The sequence below is a fragment of the Balaenoptera acutorostrata genome, chromosome 2 (genome assembly GCF_949987535.1).
Source record: "Balaenoptera acutorostrata chromosome 2, mBalAcu1.1, whole genome shotgun sequence".
Taxonomy (NCBI): domain Eukaryota; kingdom Metazoa; phylum Chordata; class Mammalia; order Artiodactyla; family Balaenopteridae; genus Balaenoptera; species Balaenoptera acutorostrata.
This window is the reverse complement of record NC_080065.1, coordinates 34,081,761-34,108,444: the sequence shown is the minus strand read 5'-3', so window position 1 is coordinate 34,108,444 and position 26,684 is coordinate 34,081,761. Positions and strand designations below refer to the sequence as shown.

General features: G+C 36.8%; 1 protein-coding gene across 3 annotated transcripts in view; it reads right to left on the bottom strand.

Annotated features, from left to right (window-relative positions):
• Positions 1–26,684, bottom strand: part of WDR70 (WD repeat domain 70) — a 322,311-nt gene that overhangs the window by 176,898 nt on the left and 118,729 nt on the right. For all 3 annotated transcript variants that reach the window (XM_057540877.1, XM_007192190.3, XM_057540878.1), the window contains exon 9: positions 21,735–21,811. In XM_057540877.1, coding sequence (XP_057396860.1) covers positions 21,735–21,811 — 77 coding nt within the window. The remainder of the gene's footprint in view (positions 1–21,734; positions 21,812–26,684) is intronic.

Sequence of the window (26,684 nt, the reverse complement as noted above, 5' to 3'; positions counted from 1 at the left end):
CCTAATGAAACTGAAAAGCTTTTGCACAGCAAAGGAAACCATAAACAAGACCAAAAGACAACCCTCAGAATGGGAGAAAATATTTGCAAATGAAGCAACTGACAAAGGATTAATCTCCAAGATTTACAAGCAGCTCATGCAGCTCAATAACAAAAAAACGAACAACCCAATCCAAAAATGGGCAGAAGATCTAAATAGACATTTCTCCAAAGAAGATATACAGATGGCCTACAGACACATGAAAGAATGCTCAACATCATTAATCATTAGAGAAATGCAAATCAAAACTACAATGAGATATCATCTCACACCGGTCAGAATGGCCATCATCAAAAAATCTAGAAACAATAAATGCTGGAGAGGGTGTGGAGGAAAGGGAACACTCTTGCACTGTTGGTGGGAATGTAAATTGATACAGCCACTATGGAGAACAGTATGGAGGTTCCTTAAAAAACTACAAATAGAACTACCATTCGACCCAGCAATCCCACTACTGGGCATATACCCTGAGAAAACCATAGGTCAAAAAGAGTCATGTACCAAAATGTTCATTGCAGCTCTATTTACAATAGCCAGGACATGGAAGCAACCTAAGTGTCCATCGACAGATGAATGGATAAAGAAGATGTGGCACATATATACAATGGAATATTACTCAGCCATAAAAAGAAATGAAATGGAGGTATTTGTAATGAGGTGGATGGAGTTAGAGTCTGTCATACAGAGTGAAGTAAGTCAGAAAGAGAAAAACAAATACAGTATGCTAACACATATATATGGAATCTAAGGGAAAAAAAAAAAAAAAGGCCATGAAGAACCTAGTGGCAAGACGGGAATAAAGACACAGACCTACTAGAGAATGGACTTGAGGATATGGGGAGGGGGTGGGGTGAGATGTGACAGGGTAAGAGAGTGTCATGGGCATATATACACTACCAAAGGTAAAATAGATAGCTAGTGGGAAGCAGCCGCATAGCACAGGGAGATCAGCTCGGTGCTTTGTGACCACCTAGAGGGGTGGGATGGGGAGGGTGGGAGGGAGGGAGATGCAAGAGGGAAGAGAAATGGGAACATATTGTATATGTATAACTGATTCACTTTGTTATAAAGCGGATGCTAACGCACTATTGTAAGGCAATTATACTTCAATAAAGATGTTTAAAAAAAAAAAAATACAATACCAAAAAAAAAAAAAAAAAAGACTATCAACAAACTCAGGGAGTTCCCTGGTGGCCTAGTGGTTAGGATTCCGGGCTTTCACTGCCTTGGCCCGGGTTCAATCCCTGGTCACTGAACTGAGATCCCGCAAGACATGCAGCCAAAAAAAAAAAAGAGAGAATATTAACAAACTCACATGTTAGCATGTTTTTATGAAAATATATATATAAACAAAAATGTCACATGAAAATATAACTTATTTTCCAAAGGAAACAAACAAAAATAGTAAGAAATGTAGCACTATTCTACATTTTTGCAAATCACTTTGAAGTGTGACTTTAGTAAAGGAGAGTACTGAGTACTTCTGTATTCAATCTGTTACAATATGCTGTTCTTGTTAAACTACATGAAGGGAAATCCATCACACAGGTATGCAGTGGGGAAAAGGAGTATTTTAATAGCCTTTTCATAGTTGTGGATATTCTTCAATACTGCACCAAAATTCAACCAGTGGTAGTTTCTTAAAAGTTAGCTGCAATGTGGAATCTGAAACTAAGTCAATACACTTTACACACTCTTACATTAAAATCTATAGGTCTATCTTAAACTTTGCAGAGATCCTTTCTGTAACATCATGCACTGGTCACTTAAAAAATATTGGTCGCTGGGCTATGCAAATCTTCAAAATGTTGATATATTTCATTAAACAATTGTAAAAAGAAACCCCAAAAACCATACTCATTAATATAACTGATTTCATCAAAAACAAAACAAAACAAAACAAAACAAAAACCCTTTAAGTACTAAGAAGCTGTCAAGCTCAAAGAAATATTTTTAAATTTCCAAAGTTCTATATTTTACCTGAAAACTCAAATTTCAACATTGGACACAAATCTGTCAGTTGTTTTCATTAAAATAATAGTGACTTTGTTCATTTTTTTAAATAAAATGTCTGCCAAATATCCAGTCTGAATAACCATAATTTGTCTGTTGACAGTTCTTACAAGTAAAAATGATGTTCCATGAAAAAGAAAGCTGGCTCACAACTCAATCATGCAAGAGCTTTTCCTTCAAACAATCACGTTTTGGTATGCAGCAGAAGTGCTTTATATGCCATTCCCATTTTGGCATAGAGAACAGTAAAGACATGTACTCAAGTGTTAAGATTTCATAAAACTAATGATTTTTACTGCTTCATCAAGGACATCCTTATGGAAAACTGGCATTTTTTAAAAAATTATAAATGTGTGGCAGTAAATACAATGAATACTCATGCAGTTTGGTACCACTGCCTTGATTAAGGCCAAGATACCAGGGGTTTTACCCACCACTGCTTTGGTGTCATCAGTGCAAATGTCAACCCAGTGAATAAAGCCAAATTATGCCTTACCATTTTTATGAAAATAGTTCTGACCTTGTAGAGCAGCAAAAAGATCTCAGAGACCTCCAAAGGTCCCTGGATCACACTATGAAACTGCTGTTGCAAACCACTGTTTCGTTCATCGTTATATCTCCTATACTGTATCTTCATATTAGAGAATTTGCTACATATATTTTGTTGTCCAATAGCCAATCCACAGTGCATAGTAAATACATTCTAATTGATGATGCTAGTTTCCTAAATCTAAGAGAAATTATGTGTAAAGGGCTCTGGAAGATTTTCTCAACTGTGGGTTGAAGTGCTTGCTCTACCATTGGCTAACTATCTATGTGACCTTGTCTAAGTCACTTCTCTCAACATCAGTTTTCCTATCAGGTAAGAGCTGGACTAGCTCAGTGATTCTCACCTGAGGCGTGGGTAGCATATGGATGGAGATTAGATTCACTACAAATGATGAGCAGTGTTACTGATGGGAGTATGTTTCATGTATGAAAACCCTAAAAGCATAAAAAAGAATCACTGACCTAACAGAATGAAAGCCACTCATTATAAATTTCTTAGAATATGGTTACAACTGCCCTGACCTTCACCCATCCAATTTATTCCATAGAGATGTTAGGGTAATTCATTTTAATGTAAATCTGACTGTGTCACTCCCCTGCTTAAAATCCTTTAACCTTTTGTAGTTGTCCTTGGAATAAAATCCAAATGTGTTCAACATGATCTGTAAGGCCCTGCATGATTCGGTCCCCACCTACTTAAGCAAATTCATCTCATGCTGCTCTCCATCTTGCTTGCTGTGCTTTAGTGACGTTGGATTTCTCTCAGTTCCTGTAACAGGCATTTTAATATGATGTTTCCTCTGTCTGGGATGGCATCCCCCTCTTTTCAATGACCATTCCTCTTTCACATCTCAGTTTAAACATCACAACCTCATAAAAGCTTTTTCTCCAGTATGCTTTAGGTCTTCCTCATATATTGTTCCTTCACAGCATTTTACATGCATAATTACTTACTTAACTATTCATAAGTATTTTCAAATGTCTATCTCCTCACTGTATTTTAAATTCTACAAGAGCAGGAACTGCTTTATTTACCCACAAAGTTTAGGTGAGCCTGAGCACACAGTGGGTTGTCAATAAATATTTGCTGGTTGATAGACAAAATGATTTTACAAGAGCAGAATGGAATTAAGAATGCTGAAAGTTGTGTTTGCAAAGGATATATTTTTCTGTGAAAAAATAAATTATGTAATGCGTTATGAACAAGAATCATAATCTTCAGCCTATTTGGGGCATATAAGTAAAACCACCTTGGAAAGATAAAGAATGCTAACTACAACATAGTTATGTGATATGAACCAGAAGCTGCTTTACCTCTTCAGTTATTCTATACAGAGATAAAGCTATGTAACCAAATTTTTGTTGGAAAAAATGTCATCAGTGAGCCTTATTTCCTCCATGAAAACACAGACTGTTATTGCAAGAATGTAATGGCCGCGTGAAGTGTTGTTAAACAAGTCTGTGCTGGCTCTATTTATAGATAAGTTAGTACAAGTTTCCAACAATATCATTTGTTTTATTCAAATTAATAGAACACAGCCCATTAAGGAAACATGTATCAAAGGGAAGCTTGTAATTAACAATTTATGAGATATTTCTACTTTATACTCTACTTGATTTTATTACTATTATAATAACAGAAAAGTGTTACCAAGAGAAGAATAAACTATTTTCACTTGGAGCCTTTTTTAAAAAGCAGTAACAAATTTAACATTTTCATCAAGACAAATTTTAGAAGTACCATCACAAGAAAGGATAGTTTATAAGACAGAAATAGTTTTACAAGTCATATAAACTTAGAAGACTTAAAAAGAAGCAACAGAAAAAGGCAACTCATTATTCACACCTCGTAGCAAAGTGCCTGATAACATGCCATCCTAACTTCATCAACTCTGTCAATATGAAACTAAAAAGATGAGGTGACAATTTTTTCAAAGTTGGGAATGGATTCAACAGGCTTATATAACACAAGAGAAAACAAGGGATTCAGAAACAGTATACATCTACATTTGCCATGTAGTCACAGAAGCTTAGGAAAGAAATGGAAAAGATAATATAAACAGGAAAAATCGCTTGTAGCCAAGACTTTCAGAAAAAGTCAGAGAGTCAAACAAAGAAACATTTTAATTTCAATTATGAGTTTCAAGAAGAGCAAAAATGCAAGCTACGGGAAACATCTTTTATTCCCATTCCTGCAACTAAATTCAATTCATCAGTTTTCACAGGAACAATATTCTTCATAAACAACTACTCCATAAATGGCCAAGAGGGCCACCACATACCGTAAGAATACTGGTACATTAGTCATACATACAGATCCATTCAGTCACGCATGGAGTGGACCAGTTGTACTGACACTACCTTGCCTGGCCTAGAAATCCCCAGAAGAAATTCAAACCACCTTCTATCAAATCCTCAGTTAACCTAGGGATGCCAGTAAACAAGTATACTCTTCAACATTTGGAAACATCCATATTCCCTTTAAAAATAAACATATAAGTGAATAAATAAACAAATATTTTAAAAATTGAACTGATGTAACACTTAGAGATGTACTGATGAAATTAACAATGTTTTTCCTATGGATTTCAAGGTAAAGAAAATACTAAAAAGCATCCCTCACCATTTATAATCCCCACATAGAAATTATTGTTCAGCACTGATGTTCCCTTAGCAACAAGCTACTGATTAACAACTGTGAAAAGTGTGCAAATAAAGTAAAACATAAACGTGAACTTTATCAAACTTTCTGCCAACATTTTTAAAGGTATGAACATCTTACCCTTCTTACGTATGGCAATACAGTGCACATGAGCAATATTTTGTATAAAGATTACATAAAACTTAAATCAAGGATAATGTGACATTAAATTTTTGTATAATTCCTAGAGACATAAGGTGAAGCTTTATACTGTAAACATATGACAAAAAATATTATATAAGTAACTTGAAAGTGCTAGGAAAACTATAAATCAAACAAAGGCTTTTCAAGCATTAACAGGAGCTTAAAAATTAAAATGTACATAAAATTAAAATGCTTAATTATAAATAACTCTTGACTGTTGAGTAAGTTTAACTCTCCCAGTAATATTTTATTAGCTTATTTTGAGTTACAAAATATAAATGACATTATATCTGAGCTTTAAAAAATATATATAAAAGGTTATTTAGTTCTGCATCTGTTTATTAATAACACTAAAATATTGTGCTATAGTTTTTTGAAAAATTACATTATCGGGTTTTTTAGTGAGCCAAACCATGTCACCAGTTAACAGAGTAATATATAATTCATCTGTAAAATCATGTGTGAAACTTCTCCTCTGCGTCTAGTGCTGACTCCTTCAGACCAGCATCCAATTACGTTCAATCACCACAAGATCAAAATATACTTAATAAATATCTAGACTGTTTTTGGTGAGTTGTTTTCAAGTCACTTCAAAATAACTGATTAACTAATGCCCTATTTTATGCTCTTACCAATTCCTAACAGAAAACTAGTTCTAGAGCTCCAAATACTGCATGGTTCTCAACAACTGTTAATTTCATTGTCCAATTAAGATATGTTTCCAGGATTTTGTGTTTCATTGTATTATGTTTCATGATAGGAACTGAGAACACTGACATTTTCCGTTTAAAATACAATTGATTACAAACAAAAAACAAAAATCAAACCACAGTCTGTGTAACGAATTAATCCACATAAAATGGTGAATGGTGATATTTACAGCCCAACCACAATCATAAACCCTAAATGTAAGTTCTAAACCTAACCTTTTAAAGAATTTGTCCTGGTAGCTCTGCAGTGAGCTATTATTATTATTTTAAAATCTTACAGACTTTTAACCTACTGTGTGTTTTCTCAATATATATAGAAATAAAATAGAGCTGAGTAAAAGGAAACTATTTTGAGAGGAATGAATTTATATGAACCAAATGAATTTATGATAAAATTAAAAGATTTACATTTTTTCCATTCAAGCCTACAGAAAAAGCTTGTCAATAGAAGCTAAATCAAACTAACACCAAAATGTGCACATCTCAATTACAGCAGTAATTTCAGAATAGATTCTCATTACTCTCAGAACTCATGAAGAAAAAGAGCTTTAAAAAGTGTCTGAGTAAATTATGTCTTTTATTATAAGCATATTTCACCATAATCAGAAAGTTTGAATAGGAACATTTTCAGCATTTAGGTTCTACTGACAGCTAAACCCTAAATCCCATTAATCGTTCAAAGAAGTTATTGTTTCATGTAAAATTTCTATAACAAATGCTTTAAAATATATAGACATATTTTTAATTACCCACACAGTGAAAATAAAATAAAAGCTGTTAATTTTACAAATGCTGGTATAATTAGAATAATTAGAGTTAGATAAAAGGATCAAAGAAATAAGTTAGATAAAAGCAATGTCAGATAGTGTAAAAACAAGATCTAAACAGAATATTTTCTTTTTTAATTGAGGTATAACTGACATATAACATTATATTAGTTTCAAGTGTACAACACAATGATTCAATATCTGTACGTACTGCAAAATGATCACCACAATAACTTTAGTTAAAATCTGAAAACAGGACACTTTCTGTTTCTATAATGGGATCACCCAAAAAAGAACCATTACTTAAGTGGCAGCGTGGACAGTATAAAACTCTGCCCAGAATCAGAAAGTAAGCAAGAAAAAGTCTCCTAGCTGCCAGAGATGGCAAAAATTAATGTTATTTTAAAAATAAAACTTGGGACTTCCCTGGTGGTGCAGTGGTTAAGAATCTGCCTGCGGGCTTCCCTGGTGGCGCAGCGGTTGAGAATCTGCCTGCCAATGCAGGGGACACGGGTTCAAGCCCTGGTCTGGGAAGATCCCACATGCCGCAGAGCAAACTGGGCCCGTGAGCCACAATTACTGAGCCTGCGCGTCTGGAGCCTGGGCTCCGCAACAAGAGAGGCCGTGATAGTGAGAGGCCCGCGCACCGCGATGAAGAGTGGCCCCCGCCTGCCACAGCTAGAGAAAGCCCTCACACAGAAACGAAGACCCAACACAGCCATAAATAAATAAATAAATAAATAAATTTAAAAGAGAAACCTTTCATTAAAAAAAAAAAAAAAGAATCTGCCTGCCAATGAAGGGGACACAGATTCGAGCCCTGGTCCAGGAAGATCCCACATGCTGCAGAACAACTAAGCCCGTGCACCGCAACTACTGAAGCCTGTGTGCCTAGAGCCCATGCTCCGCAACAAGAGAAGCCACGACAATGAGAAGCCCGCACGCTGCAACAAAGAGTAGCCCCTGCTCACCACAACTAGAGAAAGCCCGCGCACAGCAACGAAGACCCAACACAGCCAAAAATAAATAAATAAATAAATAAATAAATAAATAAATAAATGTATATATATAAAAAACCGAAAACAGCATTTTCCAGCCATAGTGATACAACTCCCTCTCTCTCCTACAGCCAACAACATCAGTTACACTCTGTGCCTAGTGTTCCCAGGAATATACTTTGGGAAATGAAGGTTGCCACCCGTAAATGCTTTTCATGGTGGGATTCAGTAAATTATAAATCTTTTTTTATTTCGTTGCAGCTTATAAAGATGCACTATACCAATTAAAATTCTTGGCGAATTTTGGCATGGCATAATAGAAAGAGCATGCACTTTCCAGACCAAGAGGAACTTGGGTACTCCACCACTCATCATGACCTTGAGCTGCTAATTTACCACTGAGTCTTACAGGCTTTTGCTGGAAGGCTGCTAGGCATATTTGACTTGACTTTAATAATCAATAACATATGTAAATATAATTATAAAATTCTCCAAGGAATGATGATTTACATAAATGGATCTCAGAAAATTAAACTTTTCTATAGCCCAAAGGTTTTATTTTTCTCTTTAAATATTTTTTGGGGAAACTTAAAAAATATATTAGCTTCCTTTTTTTTTTTTTTTTTTTTTTTCCACACACACACACTGTATTTTATTTTTACAAGAGATAAATAGACTGACACCAAGCATTGTACATGGATGACCACAACAAAAGCAACAATGATTGCAATTACCAAACATGAAACACACTCATACTATGTCATAATATTGACATTCAGTCCAGTAATCCTCCACTGTAACAGCTCCTTTACTTTGCAGTGAAAATTGATTTGTATATTCTTTTCCTCTGAGTCCTTGTGGGATTTTTTTTTTTTTAAATTCAGACAGAAAGTCACAAAAATTATACTCATCCTCATCAGTTCACTCAGTCCCATGTAATTAATTTCTTTTTTTTTTCATCTTGATCTTTTGTTAGCACTTTTATGAGTTCATCAGTTTTTCATTAGAGTTCTGAAAATGCTTATTCATTCAGTTCAGCAGTACAGTCAGTTACCAGAAACCTGTACTTGTCAGAGTCTTTTCCATGAATTTCTTGAAGATGAAACCCTTTTATAGGAACATATTTGCAAAATCATCAGAGTACACCCAGAACTGTCTGTAAATGACACAACACTTAAAAATGACCATGGTTAAAGATTTGATGAAAGTTCATAATAATGCAGTTGACAAGAAAAGTAGTTATTTCTGAGATATACATTTTAAAGTAATAACTAGGATTATTACTTATAACATTATACCAGAACATATAAGATTTTTAGACGTTTCCTGTAATGTCTGAAACATTTATATTAACATATTTCCATACATATTTCCATACAAATACAAATATAAGATTTTTAGAAATTTCATGTAATGTCTGAAACATTTATATTAACATATTTCCATACATATTTCCATACAAATACAAATATAAGATTTTTAGAAATTTCATGTAATGTCTGAAACATTTATATTGACATATTTCCATACATATTTCCATACAAATACAAATATAAGATTTTTAGAAATTTCATGTAATGTCTGAAACATTTATATTAACATATTTCCATACATATTTCCATACAAATACAAATATAAGATTTTTAGAAATTTCATGTAATGTCTGAAACATTTATATTAACATATTTCCATACAAATAACCCAATGATAGTTTAGTATTAGTTGTTTTGTTTGTTTTTTTATACTGCAGGTTCTTATTAGGCATCAGTTTTATACACATCAGTGTATACATGTCAATCCCAATCGCCCAATTCAGCACACCACCATCCCCACCTCATCGCAGTTTTCCCCCCTTGGTGTCCATATGTCCATTCTCTACATCTGTGTCTCAACTTCTGCCCTGCAATCTGGCTCATCTGTACCATTTTTCTAGGTTCCACATACATGCATTAATATACGATATTTGTTTTTCTCTTTCTGACTTACTTCACTCTGTATGACAGTCTCTAGATCCATCCACTTCTCAACAAATGGCTCAATTTCGTTCCTTTTTATGGCTGAGTAATATTCCATTGTATATATGTACCACATCTTCTTTAGCCATTCGTCTGTTGATGGGCATTTAGGTTGCTTCCATGACCTGGCTATTGTAAATAGTGCTGCAATGAACATTCGGGTGCACGTGTCTTTTTGAATTACGGTTTTCTCTGGGTATATGCCCAGTAGTGGGATTGCTGGGTCATATGGTAATTCTATTTTTAGTTTTTTAAGGAACCTCCATATTGTTCTCCATAGTGGCTGTATCAATTTACATTCCCACCAACAGTGCAAGAGGGTTCCCTTTTCTCCACACCCTCTCCAGCATTTGTTGTTTGTAGATTTTCTGATGATGCCCATTCTAACAGGAGTGAGGTGATACCTCATTGTAGTTTTGATTTGCATTTCTCTAATAATTAGTGATGTTGAGCATCTTTTCATGTGCTTCGTGGCCGTCTGTATGTCTTCTTTGGAGAAATGTCTATTTAGGTCTTCTGCCCATTTTTGGATTGGGGTGTTTGTTTCTTTGATATTGAGCTGAATGAGCTGTTTATATATTTTGGAGATTAATCCGTTGTCCGTTGATTCATTTGCAAATATTTTCTCCCATTCTGAGGGTTGTCTTTTCGTCTTGTTTATGGTTTCCTTTGCTGTGCAAAAGCTTTGAAGTTTCATTAGGTCCCACTTGTTTATTTCTGTTTTTATTTCCATTACTCTAGGAGGTGGATCGAAAAAGATCTTGCTGTGATTTATGTCAAAGAGTGTTCTTCCTATGTTTTCCTCTAAGAGTTTTATAGTGTCCAGTCTTACATTTAGGTCTCTAATCCATTTTGAGTTTATTTTTGTGTATGGTGTTAGGGAGTATTCTAATTTCATTCTTTTACATGTGGCTGTCCAGTTTTCCCAGCACCACTTATTGAAGAGACTGTCTTTTCTCCATTGTATATCTTTGCCTCCTTTGTCATAGATTAGTTGACCATAGGTGCGTGGGTTAATCTCTGGGCTTTCTATCTTGTTCCATTGATCTATGTTTCTGTTTTTGTGCCAGTACCATATTGTCTTGATTACTGTAGCTTTGTAGTATAGTCTGAAGTCAGGGAGTCTGATTCCTCCAGCTCCATTTTTTTGCCTCAAGACTGCTTTGGCTATTCGGGGTCTTTTGTGTCTCCATACAAATTTTAAGATGATTTGTTCTAGCTCCGTAAAAAATGCCATTGGTAATTTGATAGGGATTGCATTGAATCTGTAGATTGCTTTGGGTAGTATACTCATTTTCACAATGTTGATTCTTCCAATCCAAGAACATGGTATATCTCTCCATCTGTTGGTATCATCTTTAATTTCTTTCATCAGTGTCTTATAGTTTTCTGCATACAGGTCTTTTGTCTCCCTAGGTAGGTTTATTCCTAGATATTTTATTCTTTTTGTTGCAATGGTAAATGGGAGTGTTTCCATAATTTCTCTTTCAGATTTTTCATCATTAGTGTATAGGAATGCAAGAGATTTCTGTGCATTAATTTTGTAACCTGCAACTTTACCATATTCATTAATTAGCTCTAGCAGTTTTCTGGTGGCAGTTTTAGGATTCTCTATGTATAGTATCATGTCATCCGCAAACAGTGACAGTTTTACTTCTTCTTTTCCAATTTGTATTCCTTTTATTTCTTTTTCTTCTCTGATTGCCGTGGCTAGGACTTCCAGAACTATGTTGAATAATAGTGGTGAGAGTGGACATCCTTGTCTCGTTCCTGATCTTAGAGGAAATGCTTTCAGTTTTTCACCATTGAGAATGATGTTTGCTGTGGGTTTGTCATATATGGCCTTTATTATGTTGAGGTAGGTTCCCTCTATGCCCACTTTCTGGAGAGTTTTTATCAGAAATGGGTGTTGAATTTTGTCAAAAGCTTTTTCTGCATCTATTGAGATGATCATATGGTTTTTCTTCTTCAATTTGTTAATATGGTGTATCACATTGATTGATTTGCGTATATTGAAGAATCCTTGCATCCCTGGGATAAATCCCACTTGATCGTGGTGTATGATCCTTTTAATGTGTTGTTGGATTCTGTTTGCTAGTATTTTGTTGAGGATTTTTGCATCTATATTCATCAGTGATATTGGTCTGTAATTTTCTTTTTTTGTAGTGTCTTTGTCTGGTTTTGGCATCAGGGTGATGGTGGCCTCATAGAATGAGTTTGGGAGAGTTCCTTCCTCTGCAATTTTTTGGAAGAGTTTGAGAAGGATGGGTGTTAGCTCTTCTCTAAATGTTTGATAGAATTCACCTGTGAAGCCATCTGGTCCTGGACTTTTGTTTGTTGGAAGATTTTTAATCACAGTTTCAATTTCATTACTTGTGATTGGTCTGTTGATATTTTCTGTTTCTTCCTGATTCAGTCTTGGAAGGTTATACCTTTCTAAGAATTTGTCCATTTCTTCCAGGTTGTCCATTTTATTGGCATAAAGTTGCTTGTAGTAGTCTCTTAGGATGTTTTGTATTTCTGCGGTGTCTGTTGTAACTTCTCCTTTTTCATTTCTGATTTTATTGATTTGAGTCCTCTCCCTCTTTTTCTTGATGAGTCTGGCTAATGGCTTATCAATTTTGTTTATCTTCTCAAAGAACCAACTTTTAGTTTTATTGATCTTTGCTATTGTTTTCTTTGTTTCTATTTCATTTATTTCTGCTCTGATCTTTATGATTTCTTTCCTTCTGCTAACTTTGGGTTTTGTTTGTTCTTCTTTCTCTAGTTTCTTTAGGTGTAAGGTTAGATTGTTTACTTGAGATTTTTCTTGTTTCTTTAGGTAGGCTTGTATAGCTATAAACTTCCCTCTTAGAACCGCTTTTGCTGCATCCCATAGGTTTTGGGTCGTCGTGTTTTCATTGTCATTTGTCTCTAGGTATTTTTTTATTTCCTGTTTGATTTCTTCAGTGATCTCTTGGTTATTTAGTAACGTATTGTTTAGCCTCCATGTGTTTGTCTTTTTTACGTTTTTTTCCCTGTAATTCATTTCTAATCTCATAGCGTTGTGGTCAGAAAAGATGCTTGTTATGATTTCAATTTTCTTAAATTTACTGAGGCTTGATTTGTGACCCAAGATGTGATCTATCCTGGAGAATGTTCCGCGTGCACTTGAGAAGAACGTGTAATCTGCCGTTTTTGGATGGAATGTCCTATATATATCAATTAAATCTATCTGGTCTATTGTGTCATTTAAAGCTTCTGTTTCCTTATTTATTTTCATTTTGGATGATCTGTCCATTGGCGTAAGTGAGGTGTTAAAGTCCCCCACTATTATTGTGTTACTGTCGATTTCCTCTTTTATAGCTGTTAGCAGTTGCCTTATGTATTGAGGTGCTCCTATGTTGGGTGCATATATATTTATAATTGTTATATCTTCTTCTTGGATTGATCCCTGGATCATTATGTAGTGTCCTTCCTTGTCTCTTGTAACATTCTTTATTTTAAAGTCTATTTTATCTGATATGAGTATAGCTACTCCAGCTTTCTTTTGATTTCCATTTGCATGGAATATCTTTTTCCATCCCCTCACTTTCAGTCTGTATGTGTCCCTAGGTCTGAAGTGGGTCTCTTGTAGACAGCATATATATGGGTCTTGTTTTTGTATCCATTCAGCCAGTCTATGTCTTTTGGTTGGGGCATTTAATCCATTCACGTTTAAGGTAATTATCGATATGTATGTTCCTATGACCATTTTCTTAATTGTTTTGGGTTTGTTTTTGTAGGTCCTTTTCTTCTCTTGTGTTTCCCACTTAGAGAAGTTCCTTTAGCATTTGTTGTAGAGCTGGTTTGGTGGTGCTGAATTCTCTTAGCTTTTGCTTGTCTGTAAAGCTTTTGATTTCTCCATCAAATCTAAATGAGATCCTTGCTGGGTAGAGTAATCTTGGTTGTAGGTTCTTCCCTTTCATCACTTTAAGTATATCATGCCACTCCCTTCTGGCTTGCAGAGTTTCTGCTGAGAAATCAGCTGTTAACCTTATGGGGGTTCCCTTGTATGTTATTTGTCGTTTTTCCCTTGCTGCTTTCAGTAATTTTTCTTTGTCTTTAATTTTTGCCACTTTGATTACTATGTGTCTCGGCGTGTTTCTCCTTGGGTTTATTCTGTATGGGACTCTCTGCGCTTCCTGGACTTGGGTGGCTATTTCCTTTCCCATGTTAGGGAAGTTTTCGACTATAATCTCTTCAAATATTTTCTCTGGTCCTTTCTCTCTCTCTTCTCCTTCTGGGACCCCTATAATGCGAATGTTGTTGCGTTTAATGTTGTCCCAGAGGTCTCTTAGGCTGTCTTCATTTCTTTTCATTCTTTTTTCTTTAGTCTGTTCCACAGCAGTGAATTCCACCATTCTGTCTTCCAGGTCACTTATCCATTCTTCTGCCTCAGTTATTCTGCTATTGATTCCTTCTAGTGTAGTTTTCATTTCAGTTATTGTATTGGTCATCTCTGTTTGTTTGTTCTTTAATTCTTCTAGGTCTTTGTTAATTATTTCTTGCATCTTCTCAATCTTTGCCTCCATTCTTATTCCGAGGTCCTGGATCATCTTCACTATCATTATTCTGAATTCTTTTTCTGGAAGGTTGCCTATCTCCACTTCATTTAGTTGTTTTTCTGGGGTTTTTTCTTGTTCCTTCATCTGGTACATAGCCCTCTGCCTTTTCATCTTCTCTGTCTTTCTGTAACTGTGGTTTTTGGTCCACAGGCTGCAGGATTGTAGTTTTTCTTACTTCTGCTGTCTGCCCTCTGGTGGTTGAGGCTAAGAGGGTTGATGGGAGGCTCTGGTGGTGGGTAGAGCTGACTGTTGCTGTGGCGGTCAGAGCTCAGTAAAACCTTAATCCACTTGACTGTTGATGGGTGGGGCTGGGTTCCCTCCCTGTTGGTTGTTTTGCCTGAGGCAACCCAACACTGGAGCCTACCCGTGCTCTTTGGTGGGATTAATGGCAGACTCTGGGAGGGCTCACGCCAAGGAGAACTTCCCAGGACCTCTGCTGCCAGTGTCCTTATCCCCACGGTGAAACAGAGCCACCACTTGTCTCTGCAGGAGACCCCCCAACACCAGCAGGTACGTCTGGTTCAGTCTCCCCCAGGGTCACTGCTCCTTCCCCTGGGTCCCGATGCACACATTACTTTGTGTGTGCCCTCCAAGAGTGGGGTCTCTGTTTCCCCCAGTCCTGTCACAGTCCTGCAATCAATTCCCACTAGACTTCAAAGTCTGATTCTCTAGGAATTCCTCCTCCCGTTGCCGGACCCCCAGGTTGGGAAGCCTGACATGGGGCTCAGAACCTTCACTCCAGTGGGTGGACTTCTGTGGTATAAGTGTTCGCCAGTCTGTGAGTCACCCACCCAGCAGTTATGGGATTTGATTTTACTCTGATTGCACCCCTCCTACCGTCTCACTGTGGCTTCTCCTCTGTCCTTGGACGTGGGGTATCCTCCTTGGTGAAGTCCAGGGTCTTCCTGTCAATGATTGTCCAGCAGCCAGTTGTGATTCTGGTGCTCTCGCAAGAGGGAGTGAGAGCACGTCCTTCTACTCCGCCATCTTCTTAGCTTCCTTTTATTTCTGATGTTTTGAATATAATTTAACGTTTTCATAATTTATACATTATTACACCATGGTATAACATTCCTCAGAAAGTCTTCGCACGTGTAGGCCTATATTACAGCTTTTTGAGTTTTTTTTTTTTAATAAATTTATTTATTTTATTTATTTGTGGATGTGTGGGGTCTTCGTTGTTGCACATGCGTTTTCTCTAGTTGGGGCGAGTGGGGGCTACTCTTCCTTGTGGTGTGCGGGCTACTCATTGCGGTGGCTTCCCTTGTTGCAGAGCACAGGTTCTAGGCACGCGGGCTTTCGTAGTTGTGGCTTGCGGGCTCTAGAGCTCAGGCTCAGTAGTTGTGGCACACAGGCTTAGTTGCTCCACGGCATGTGGGATCTTCCCGGGCCAGGGCTCAAACCCGTGTCTCTTGCATTGGCAGGCAGATTCTTAACCACTGCGCCACCAGGGAAGCCCAGAAAATGCTGTTTTCTTTCGTTAATATATTTCTCAGGATCTCTACTGTACTTCGTCCTTGGCACTATAACTCTCCAAGGGAAAGACAAAGGAACCCTCTCTCTATGGACACCCTACAGGTACTAGCATTACTTGGAACAAGCTTAGGAAATCCTGCTACAATCCCTGATCACTAGGTTCTCACAGTTTAATCAGCACTGATATGCAGAAAATTAAAACACACTGGAAAAAATGTCCAAAAAAAACTTAAGTGGAGTACAATGAACTATAATCCCCACTACCCTTTTTATCCATCTTATATTCAACTTTTAGATTGGGGGTGCAATGGATGACTTCCACATAAGCCAGTATTAAGAAGATCCTCCCAACTTTGTATTTGGAAAAGGTTCAAAGCTACAAAAAAGTTAAAAGAATAGAACAATAAACACCCATATACCTTTTCCAATAAACACCACATACCCTTACATTCATTTTGTCACATCTATATTCTCAGTCTCTCTCTTTCCATACATATATTCACACACACATGCACAAAAATATACACAAATGCACTTTTTATTTTTGTTATACCATTTAAAAGTAAGTTGCACATCTCATGATACTTCACATCTAAATTCACTAGCTGGTATCTTCTAAGAACAAAGACATTCTTCTATATAACCATGATTCCACATAACATGAAGAAATAATATCATCTGTATCAGTTAACAACTGGTGCATAACAAAACATTTTCAAAATTTAATGGCTTAAAACAGCAGGCATACAAAGCAATACTGAGGAAAAAGAACAAACCTGGAGGCATAACCCTCCCAGACTTCGGACAATACTATAAAGCTACATCATGGAATTGGCACAAAAACAGACATATAGATCAATGGAACAGATTAGAGACCCCAGAAATAAATCCACACACCTATGGTCAACTAATCTTCGACAAAGGAGGCAAGGATATACAATGAAGAAAACACAGGCTCTTCTGCAAGTGGTATTGAGAAAGCTGGACAGCCGCATGTAAATCAATGAAGTTAGAACATTCCCTTACACCAAACACAAAAATAAACTCAAAATGGCTTAAAGACTTAAATATAAGCAAGACATGATAAAACTCCTAGAACAGAACATAGGCAAAGCATTCTCTGACACAAATTGTACTAATGTTCCCCCAGGATACATCATATTTTGGGTCACAAATCACCCTTGGTACATATAAGGAAACTGAAATGGTATCAAGTATCTTTTCCGACCACAACGCTATGAGACTAGATATCAATTACAGGAAAAAAAACGTAAAAAATACAAACACATGGAGGTAAAACAATACGCTACTAAATAACCAAGAGATCACAGAAGAAATCAAAGAGGAAATCAAAAAATACCTAGAAACAAATGACAACGAAAACATGACGACCCAACACCTATAGGATGCAGTTCTAAGAGGGAAGTTTATAGCAATACAATCCTATCTCAAGAAACAAGAAACATCTCAAATAAACAACCTAACCTTACAGCTAAAGCAATTAGAGAAAGAAGAACAACAACAACAACAAAAAAAACCCAAAGTCAGCAGAAGGAAAGAAATCATAAAGGTCAGATCAGGAATAAATGAAAAAGAAATGAAGGAAACGATAGCAAAGATCAATAAAACTAAAAGCTGGTTCTTTGAGAAGATAAACAAAATTGATAAACCATTAGCCAGACTCATCAAGAAAAAAAGGGAGAAGACTCAAATCAACAGAATTAGAAATAAAAAAAGGAGAAGTAACAATTGACACTGCAGAAATACAAAGGATCATGAGAGAGTACTACAAGCAACTATATTCCAATAAAATGGACAACCTGGAAGAAATGGACAAATTCTTAGAAAAGCACAACCTTCTGAGACTGAAACAGGAAGAAACAGAAAATATAAACAGACCAATCACAAGCACTCAAATTGAAAGTGTGATTAAAAATCTTCCAACAAACAAAAGCCCAGGACCACATGGCTACACAGGCGACTTCTATCAAACATTTACAGAAGAGCTAACACCTATCCTTCTCAAACTCTTCAAAAATACAGCAGAGGGAGGAACACGCCCAAACTCATTCAACGAGGCCACCACCACCCTGATACCCAAACCAGACAAAGATGTCACAAAAAAAGAAAACTCAAGGCCAATATCACTGATGAACACAGATGCAAAAATCCCCAACAAAATACTAGCAAACAGAATCCAAGAGCACATTAAAAGGATCATACACCATGATCAAGTGGGGTTTATCCCAGGAATGCAAGGATTCTTCAATATATGCAAATCAATCAATGTGATATACCATATTAACAAATTGAAGGAGAAAAACCATATGATCATCTCAACAGATGCAGAAAAAGCTTTTGACAAAATTCAACACCCATTTGTGATAAAAAGTCTCCAGAAAGTAGGCATAGAGGGAACTCACCTCAACATAATAAAGGCCATATATGACAAACCCACAGCCAACATTGTTCTCAATGGTGAAAAACAGAAACCTTTTCCACTAGGGTCAGGAACAAGACAAGGTTGCCCACTCTCACCACTATTATTCAACATAGTTTTGGAAGTTTTAGCCACAGCAATCAGAGAAGAAAAAGAAATAAAAGGAATCCAAATCGGAAAAGAAGAAGTAAAACTGTCACTGTTTGCAGATGACATGATACTATACATAGAGAATCCTAAAGATGCTACCAGAAAACTACTAGAGCTAATCAATGAATTTGGTAAAGTAGCAGGATACATAATTAATGCACAGAAATTTCTTGCATTCCTATACACTAATGATGAAAAATCTGAAAGAGAAATTAAGGAAACACTCCAATTTACCATTGCAACAAAAAGAATAAAATACCTAGGAATAAACCTACCTAAGGAAACAAAAGACCTGTCTGCAGAAAACTATAAGACACTGATGAAAGAAATGAAAGATGATACAAAAGATGGAGAGATATACCATGTTCTTGGATTGGAAGAATTAAAATTGTGAAAATGACTCTACTACCCAAAGCAATCTACAGATTCAATGCAATCCCTATCAAACTAACAATGGCATTTTTCACAGCACCAGAAGAAAAAATTTCACAATTTGTATGGAAACACAAAAGATCCCGAATAGCCAAAGCAGTCTTGAGAAAGAAAGACAGAGCTGGAGGAATAAGGCTCCTGGACTTCAGAGTATACTACAAAGCTACAGTAATCAGGACAGTATGGTATTGGCACAAAAACGGAAATATAGATCAATGGAAGAGGATAGGAAGCCCAGAGATAAACCCACATACATATGATCACCTTATCTTTGATAAAGGAGGCAAGAATATACAATGGAGAAAAGACAGCCTCTTCAATAAGTGGTGCTGGGAAAACTGGACAGCTACTTGTAAAAGAATGAAATTAGAACACTCCCTAACACCATACACAAAAATAAACTCAAAATGGATTAAAGACCTAAATGTAAGGCCAGACACGATAAAACTCTTAGAGGAAAACATAGGCAGAACACTCTAGGACATACATCACAGCAAGATCCTTTTTGACCCACCTCCTAGAGAAAGGGAAATAAAAACAAAAAGAAGTGTGACCTAATGAAACTTAAAAGCTTTTGCACAGCAAAGGAAACCATAAACAAGACGAAAAGACAACTCTCAGAATGGGAGAAAATATTTGCACACGAAGCAACTGACAAAGGATTAATCTCCAAAATGTACAAGCGACTCATGCAGCTCAATATCAAAAAAACAAACAACCCAATCCAAAAATGGGCAGATCTAAACGGACATTTCTCCATAGAAGACATACAGGTTGCCAACAAACACATGAAAGGATGCTCAACATCACTAATCATTAGAGAAATGCAAGTCAAAACCACAATGAGGTATCACTTCACACCAGTCAGAATGGCCATCATCAAAAAAATCTACAAACAATAAATGCTGGAGAGGGTGTGGAGAAAAGGGAACCCTCTTGCACTGTTGGTGGGAATGTAAATTGATACAGCCACTATGGAGAACAGTATGGAGGTTCCTTAAAAAACTAAAAATACAACTACCATATGACCCAGCAATCCCACTACTGGGCATATACCCTGAGAAAACCATAATTCAAAGAGTCATGTACCACAATGTTCACTGCAGCTCTCTTTAGAGTAGCCAGGACATGGAAACAACCTAAGTGTTCAACGACAGATGAATGGATGAAGAAGATGTGGCACATATATACAATGGAATATTACTCAGCCATAAAAGGAAATGAAATTGAGTTATTTGTAGTGAGGTGGATGGACTTAGAGTCTGTCATAAAGAGTTAGGTAAGTCAGAAAGAGAAAAACAAATACTGTATGCTAACGCATATATATGGAACCTGAAAAAAAAAAAAAAGGTACTGATGAACCTAGTTGCAGGGCAGGAATAAAGAGGTAGACCTAGAGAATGGACTTGATGACATGGGATGGGGGGGGCGAAGCTGGGGCGAAGTGAGAGTAGCATCGACATATATACACTACCTAATGTGAAATAGCTGGCTGTTGAGAAGCAGCAGCATAGCACAGGGAGATCAGCTCGGTGCTCTGCAATGACCTAGAGGGGTAGGATACGGAAGATGGGAGGGAGGATCAAGGGGGAAGGGATATGGGGACACGGGTATGCATATGGCTGATTTGCTTTGTTGTGCAACAGAAACTAACACGGTATTGTGAAACAATTATACTCCAATAAAGATTTATTAAAAATAAATAATTAAATAAAATAAAATATGTGTTTCACCTAAATAATACCATCTTTATATTTTCATTTATAAGATTTTTCATTGTAATTTTCTCTGTAATATTACAAATAACTCATTCTTGTGAACTACTGTAAATACTAAAAATGAATCATACGACATAACAATTCAGGAAAAAGCTGCTCAGATATTCCCTGTAATACTCTTGAATCCTAAGCCAACAAATATAATGCAAAAGAATCTGAATAGGGACTTCCCTGGTGGGCAGTGGTTAAGAATCCGCCTGCCAATGCAGGGGACACAGGTTCGAGCCCTGATCCGGGAAGATCCCACATGCCACGGAGCAACAAAGCCCGTGTGCTACAACTACTGAGCCTGCGCTCTATAGAGCCCACGAGCCACAACTACTGAGCCCGCAGGCCACAACTACTGAAGCCCACGCACCTAGAGCCCGTGCTCCGCAACAAGAGAAGCCACCGCACTGAGAAAACCGTGCACTGCAACGAAGAGTAGCCCCCACTCGCCGCAACTAGAGAAACCCCACACGCAACAACAAAGACCCAACAGAGACAAATACATAAATTAATTAATTAATTTTTTTTAAAAAGAATCTGAATAACCATTAAATCAATTTTTTCAGTTGTTACTTCCAAAAAACCATCATTTAAACAACAAATTTATATAAGCTATTAGATTCAGATGGAAATCAGCCTTTACTATAAAAAGTAACAAAGTTTAAAGTCATTTGAGTCCACTTAACAGCATCAATCTGATCCACTGTGCTCCCTAATAAACTCTACTTGAATTTCTTCCAACTCTCATTTTTATAGCTTCCATATTTATTGAAGCAAACTTTATTCTGTCAGCTAAATTCAAGGTAAAGTTCAGAACAGGACTATATAAACATCAGGATTCCTAATATTCTATCTCTTACTTTACTGGCAAGATTGCTACAATATATAAAGGTTAAAGAAAACACTGAAATATATGAATGTATTAGATGAATTATCAACGATACTCACGCATCATTTGAGCAAGTCACAAATTCTCCCTTTATTTTGGGATGCCATGAGCCAGTATGAAGCATTGCTGTATGACCCTTAAAAAAAAAGGAAAAAAAATCTTTTAAAAATGTAAAAATAAACAAACTGACCAAAAGCTGACATATTATGCTTAAAAGTAAAACTGTTTAGTCCTCCCCAAGGCACACTATTTTAATTACAAACTGATATTATTTTATTTCATAATATGCTTTGTTTATTTCACTTTGTTTATTTTAATTTTAATTCACCGTGTAACCCCTCCTGCCCAGGAATTAGTACAGTGCTTACATATAACAGGTGCTTAAAAAGAAAGAGAGGGGAAAATGACAGCCTCTCTTTAGGAACGAAGTAAAAAGATAAACCACAATAAGAAAGACAATGGGGAAAAAAATCAGTGGAAAAGAATTAAGGAGAATAGAAAGTACTTACAAGTAACCAAGGCAAAAGCAAGAGGATGGGGGAAAAAAAAATCCCTTCTTTAAAATGTGTCAACAATCTTAATTCTACAATACATCTGTAAGAATAAATAGGTGAGAAAATAAAAACATCTTTAAACTGATTCAGGAAGATTAGCCCTACTCAGTATGGAGCATAATACAAAAACACTGTAATTATTTTATTTTATTTATTTATTTTTATCTTTATTGGAGTATAATTGCTTTATAATGTTGTATTAGTTTCTGCTTTATAACAAAGTGAATCAGCTATATGTATACATATATCCCCATATGCCCTCCCTCTTGAGCCTCCCTCCCACCCTCCCTATCCCACCCCTCTAGGTCATCACAAAGCATCGAGTTGATCTCCCTGTGCTATGCAGCAGCTTCCCACTAGCCATCCATTTTACATTTGGTAGTGTACATATGTCCATGCTACTCTCTCGCTTTGTCCCAGCTTACCCTTCCCCCACCGTGTCCTCAAGTCTGTCCTCTACGTCTGCGTCTGTATTCCTGCCCGTCCAGTAGGTTCATCAGTACCGTTTTTTTAGATTCCATACATGTGCATTAGCATACAGTATTTGTTTTTCTCTTTCTGACTTACTTCACTCCATATGACAGACTCTAGGTCCATCCACCTCACTACAAATAACTCAATTTTGTTCCTTTTTATGGCTGAGTAATATTCCATTGTATATATGTGCCACATCTTCTTTATCCATTCATCTGTCAATGGACATTTAGGTTGCTTCCATGTCCTGGCTATTGTAAATAGTGCTTCGATGAACATTGTGGCATGTATCTTTTTGAATTATGGTTTTCTCAGGGTATATGCCCAGTAGTGGGATTGCTAGGTCAAATATTTTCTCCCATTCTGAGGGTTGTCTTTTCACCTTGTTCATAGTTTCCTTTGCTGTGCAAAAGCTTTTAAGTTTCATAAGCTCCCATTTGTTTATTTTTGTTTTTATTTCCATTTCTCTAGGAAGTGGGTCAAAAAGGATCTTGCTCTGATGTATGTCATAGAGTGTTCTGCCTATGTTTTCCTCTAAGAGTTTGATAGTGTCTGGCCTTACATTTAGGTCTTTAATCCATTTTGAGTTTATTTTTGTGTATGGTGTTAGAAAGCGTTCTAATTTCATTCTTTTACATGTAGCTGTCCAGTTTTCCCAGCACCACTTATTGAAGAGGCTGAATTTTCTCCTTTGTATATTCTTGCCTCCTTTGTCAAAGATAAAGTGACCATATGTGTGTGGGTTTATCTCTGGGCTTTCTATCCTGTTTCATTGATCTATATTTCTGTTTTTGTGCCAGTAGCATACTGTCTTGATTACTGTAGCTTTGTAGTATAGTCTGAAGTCAGGGAGCCTGATTCCTCTGGCTCCGCAAAAACACTGCAATTAAAACACTGTGCTATGCGGCTGCTCCCCACTAGCTATCTTTTTTACATTTGGTAGTGTATATATGTCCATGTCACTCTCTCAGCCGCACAGCACAGGAAGATCAGCTCGGTGCTTTGTGACCACCTAGAGGGGTGGGATAGGGAGGGTGGGAGGGAGGGAGATGCAAAAGGGAAGACATATGGGAACATATGTATATGTATAACTGATTCACTTTGTTATAAAGCAGAAACTAACACACCATTGTAAAGCAATTATACTCCAATAAAGATGTTTCAATAAATAAATAAATAAATAAAGGCTGTTGTCATAGGAAAAAAAAAAAAACACTGTGATGTTGGTATAAAAACTGACATACATACCAAATCAATCACAGAGTATATATTTCAAACATAAACACACACACACACACACACACACACACACACACACACACAAATTCCCTCCTAGGTAGCAAAGTAAGTTATAGTGGTCTCATACTATAAGTCAGGTTCAGATGGGGCAGAAAAGAACCTAAGACTTTTTAGTATAATAATGGCCAGGCCTCTTATTCTGAAAGGGTCCAGAATAAAGCTAAACTAAAAGTAGTAAAATGTGCATATTTAAATGACTTAGAAGGAAAATAACTGTAGCTCTCTGGAAAGACTGAATTGGAACTGGAGTACCCACACATGGGCCTGGAGACCCATCTCTAGTCCCAGCTGCCCACAATGCCTCAAATAGTATCTGGCCAACTCCTGACATTCTGTTCATGTTAAAAAGGTACAAATAGGGACCAGAGATCTGGAATCTCTTCCTGCAATAGGAAAGAATGGACTGAAGTAGTGCCTGGAGGGACTAGATAGGAAGTTTGAGATTCCACTTTCCTCTCCCGAGCTCAAGACTTGTATATTCAACTATCAACTTGATTGACATCTCCACTTGCATGTCATAAGCATTTCAAACATAATAGGCCCAATAGGGAAATCTTGATTCTTACTGACCACTTCATTTGCAATAAACTTCTTTCCTAGTTGCTAAAGCTACAAACATGGAAGTAATCCTTAAAGACTCCAATAACCCCTAAACTCTCTTCTCTCTACCCACCCAGATTCAATACACTAGCTAGTTCTGCCAGTTCAACCCAAAACACATCTCAAATCTATCCACTTTTCTCCTTTTTCACTACTACAACTCTTATATGAACCAACATTATCTCGTGTCTCTACATCAGTTATTATGTACTGCAACAGGCCTGTGACTAGTCTCTCTACTTTTACTCTTGTGTAATGTGCTCCACAAAGCAATCAATAAAATAGAGACACAAGTTTAGAGGACAAACATATGGACACCAAGGGGGGAAACTGGGGGGAGGGGGGATAAATTGGGAGATTGGGATTGACGTATATACACTAATATGTATAAAATAGATAACTAATAAGAGCCTGCTGTATAAAAAAAATAAAATAAAATACAAAAAAATTTAAAAAATAAAGTTTAAGGTAAACCTCTCCCCCCCCCCAAAAAGCAATCAATATCATCCTTTAAAAATATACTTCTAAAAATGCCATTGCCTTTTATCTTCCACTGGCTTTCCAATGTCTTTCCACACTGTACACAAGCTTAACATCTTCCAGCCCCTGCTTTCTTTACAGCCTCACTAACTTTGTGCTCCTTCTTGCCCAGAATGCACACACCTCCCTGGTCTTCTTTCATTTCCTCCCATACATGTGACTCTTTCCCCACATCGGGGCCTTTACACGTGCTTTTCCATCTGCTGGAAAGCTCTTTTTCCACTTTTACGTGACTGGCTTCTTCTCACTCTTTCAATCTCAGCTTACATGCCACTTATTCAAATGAGTATTGCCTGGCCCTCTATCTAAGTGAATATGGCCCATTCCGTTCTTCTCTACCAGAGTACCTGTCCATTTCCTTGATAATAGTCACCATAATTCGTAATGCTATATCTATTAACTTCTTATTTGATTCTTGACGCTGTGTTAATGTTTTACATATTCATAAGTAAACAAATAAGGATGGGAAAAAACCTAAAACAATATAAACGGAAATAAATGAACCCTACTGTACTTCAAATGAATAACAAATACACTGAAAGAATAAACAACGGGTAATAACCCAAGTAACTATACACCCTGTAGTGGGTTGAACGGTGGCTCCCCCCAAAAGATATGTCCACGTCCTAATCACTGGAACCTGTGAATGGACCTTATTTGGAAAAAGAATATTTTCAGATCTAATTAAGCATCTCAAGATAAGGTCACTCTGAATTATCTGGGTCAGCCCTAAATTTGATAACAAGTATCCTCAAGTATCCTTATAAGAGACAGAAGAGGAGAAGACACAAAGAGGAGAAGGCTCTGCGAAGATGGAAGCAGAGACTGGAGTTTCGCAGCCACAAGGATGCCTAGAGTCACCAGAGGCTAGAAGAGGCAAGGAACGATTCCTCCAGAGCCGCTGGGGGGAGCGTGGCCATGCCAATACCTTGATTTCAGACTTCTGGCCTCCAAAATTGTGGAAGAAAAAATTTCCGTTGTTTTAAGCTACCAGGTGTGTGGTAATCTGTTACAGTAGTCCTGGGAAACTACTAATATATACTCTCAGTCTAAAGACCAAAAGAACGGTAATTAAATACTGCATTCCAGTTAATACATCTGAGTCTTTTTTTGCAATGTTATGCGTTAACAATTCTGAAACTGCTTTCAGTACAATGAAGATTTAAGCAATATTTGAGGGAATATGTTGAAGATAATGGGAGTCGAGTTTCTCACTGTTGGAGAAGGGAGTTACTAAAGTGGAAAAGGGGAAGACTAGAATGAACTTTGTGGTGTTTGACTGAAACTGGGGATATCAATATGAACTCATGGTTTTTAATAGGTAGATGTAAATTTAAGGGTAAATGTACATTTGTAAATTATTCTCTAGCTTTATATGCTGCAAATGTCTAGAAACAATGACACCTCAGCAAACATAGCACAGATATCCTGGTTTCTAAATATCATTCTCCACTAAAGGAACCAGGGCTCCTTGGAGAAATTATTGTTTTGGGGTCTAAGGTAGGAAAAGTACAAGATGAACATAGAATATTTGGTTATGCT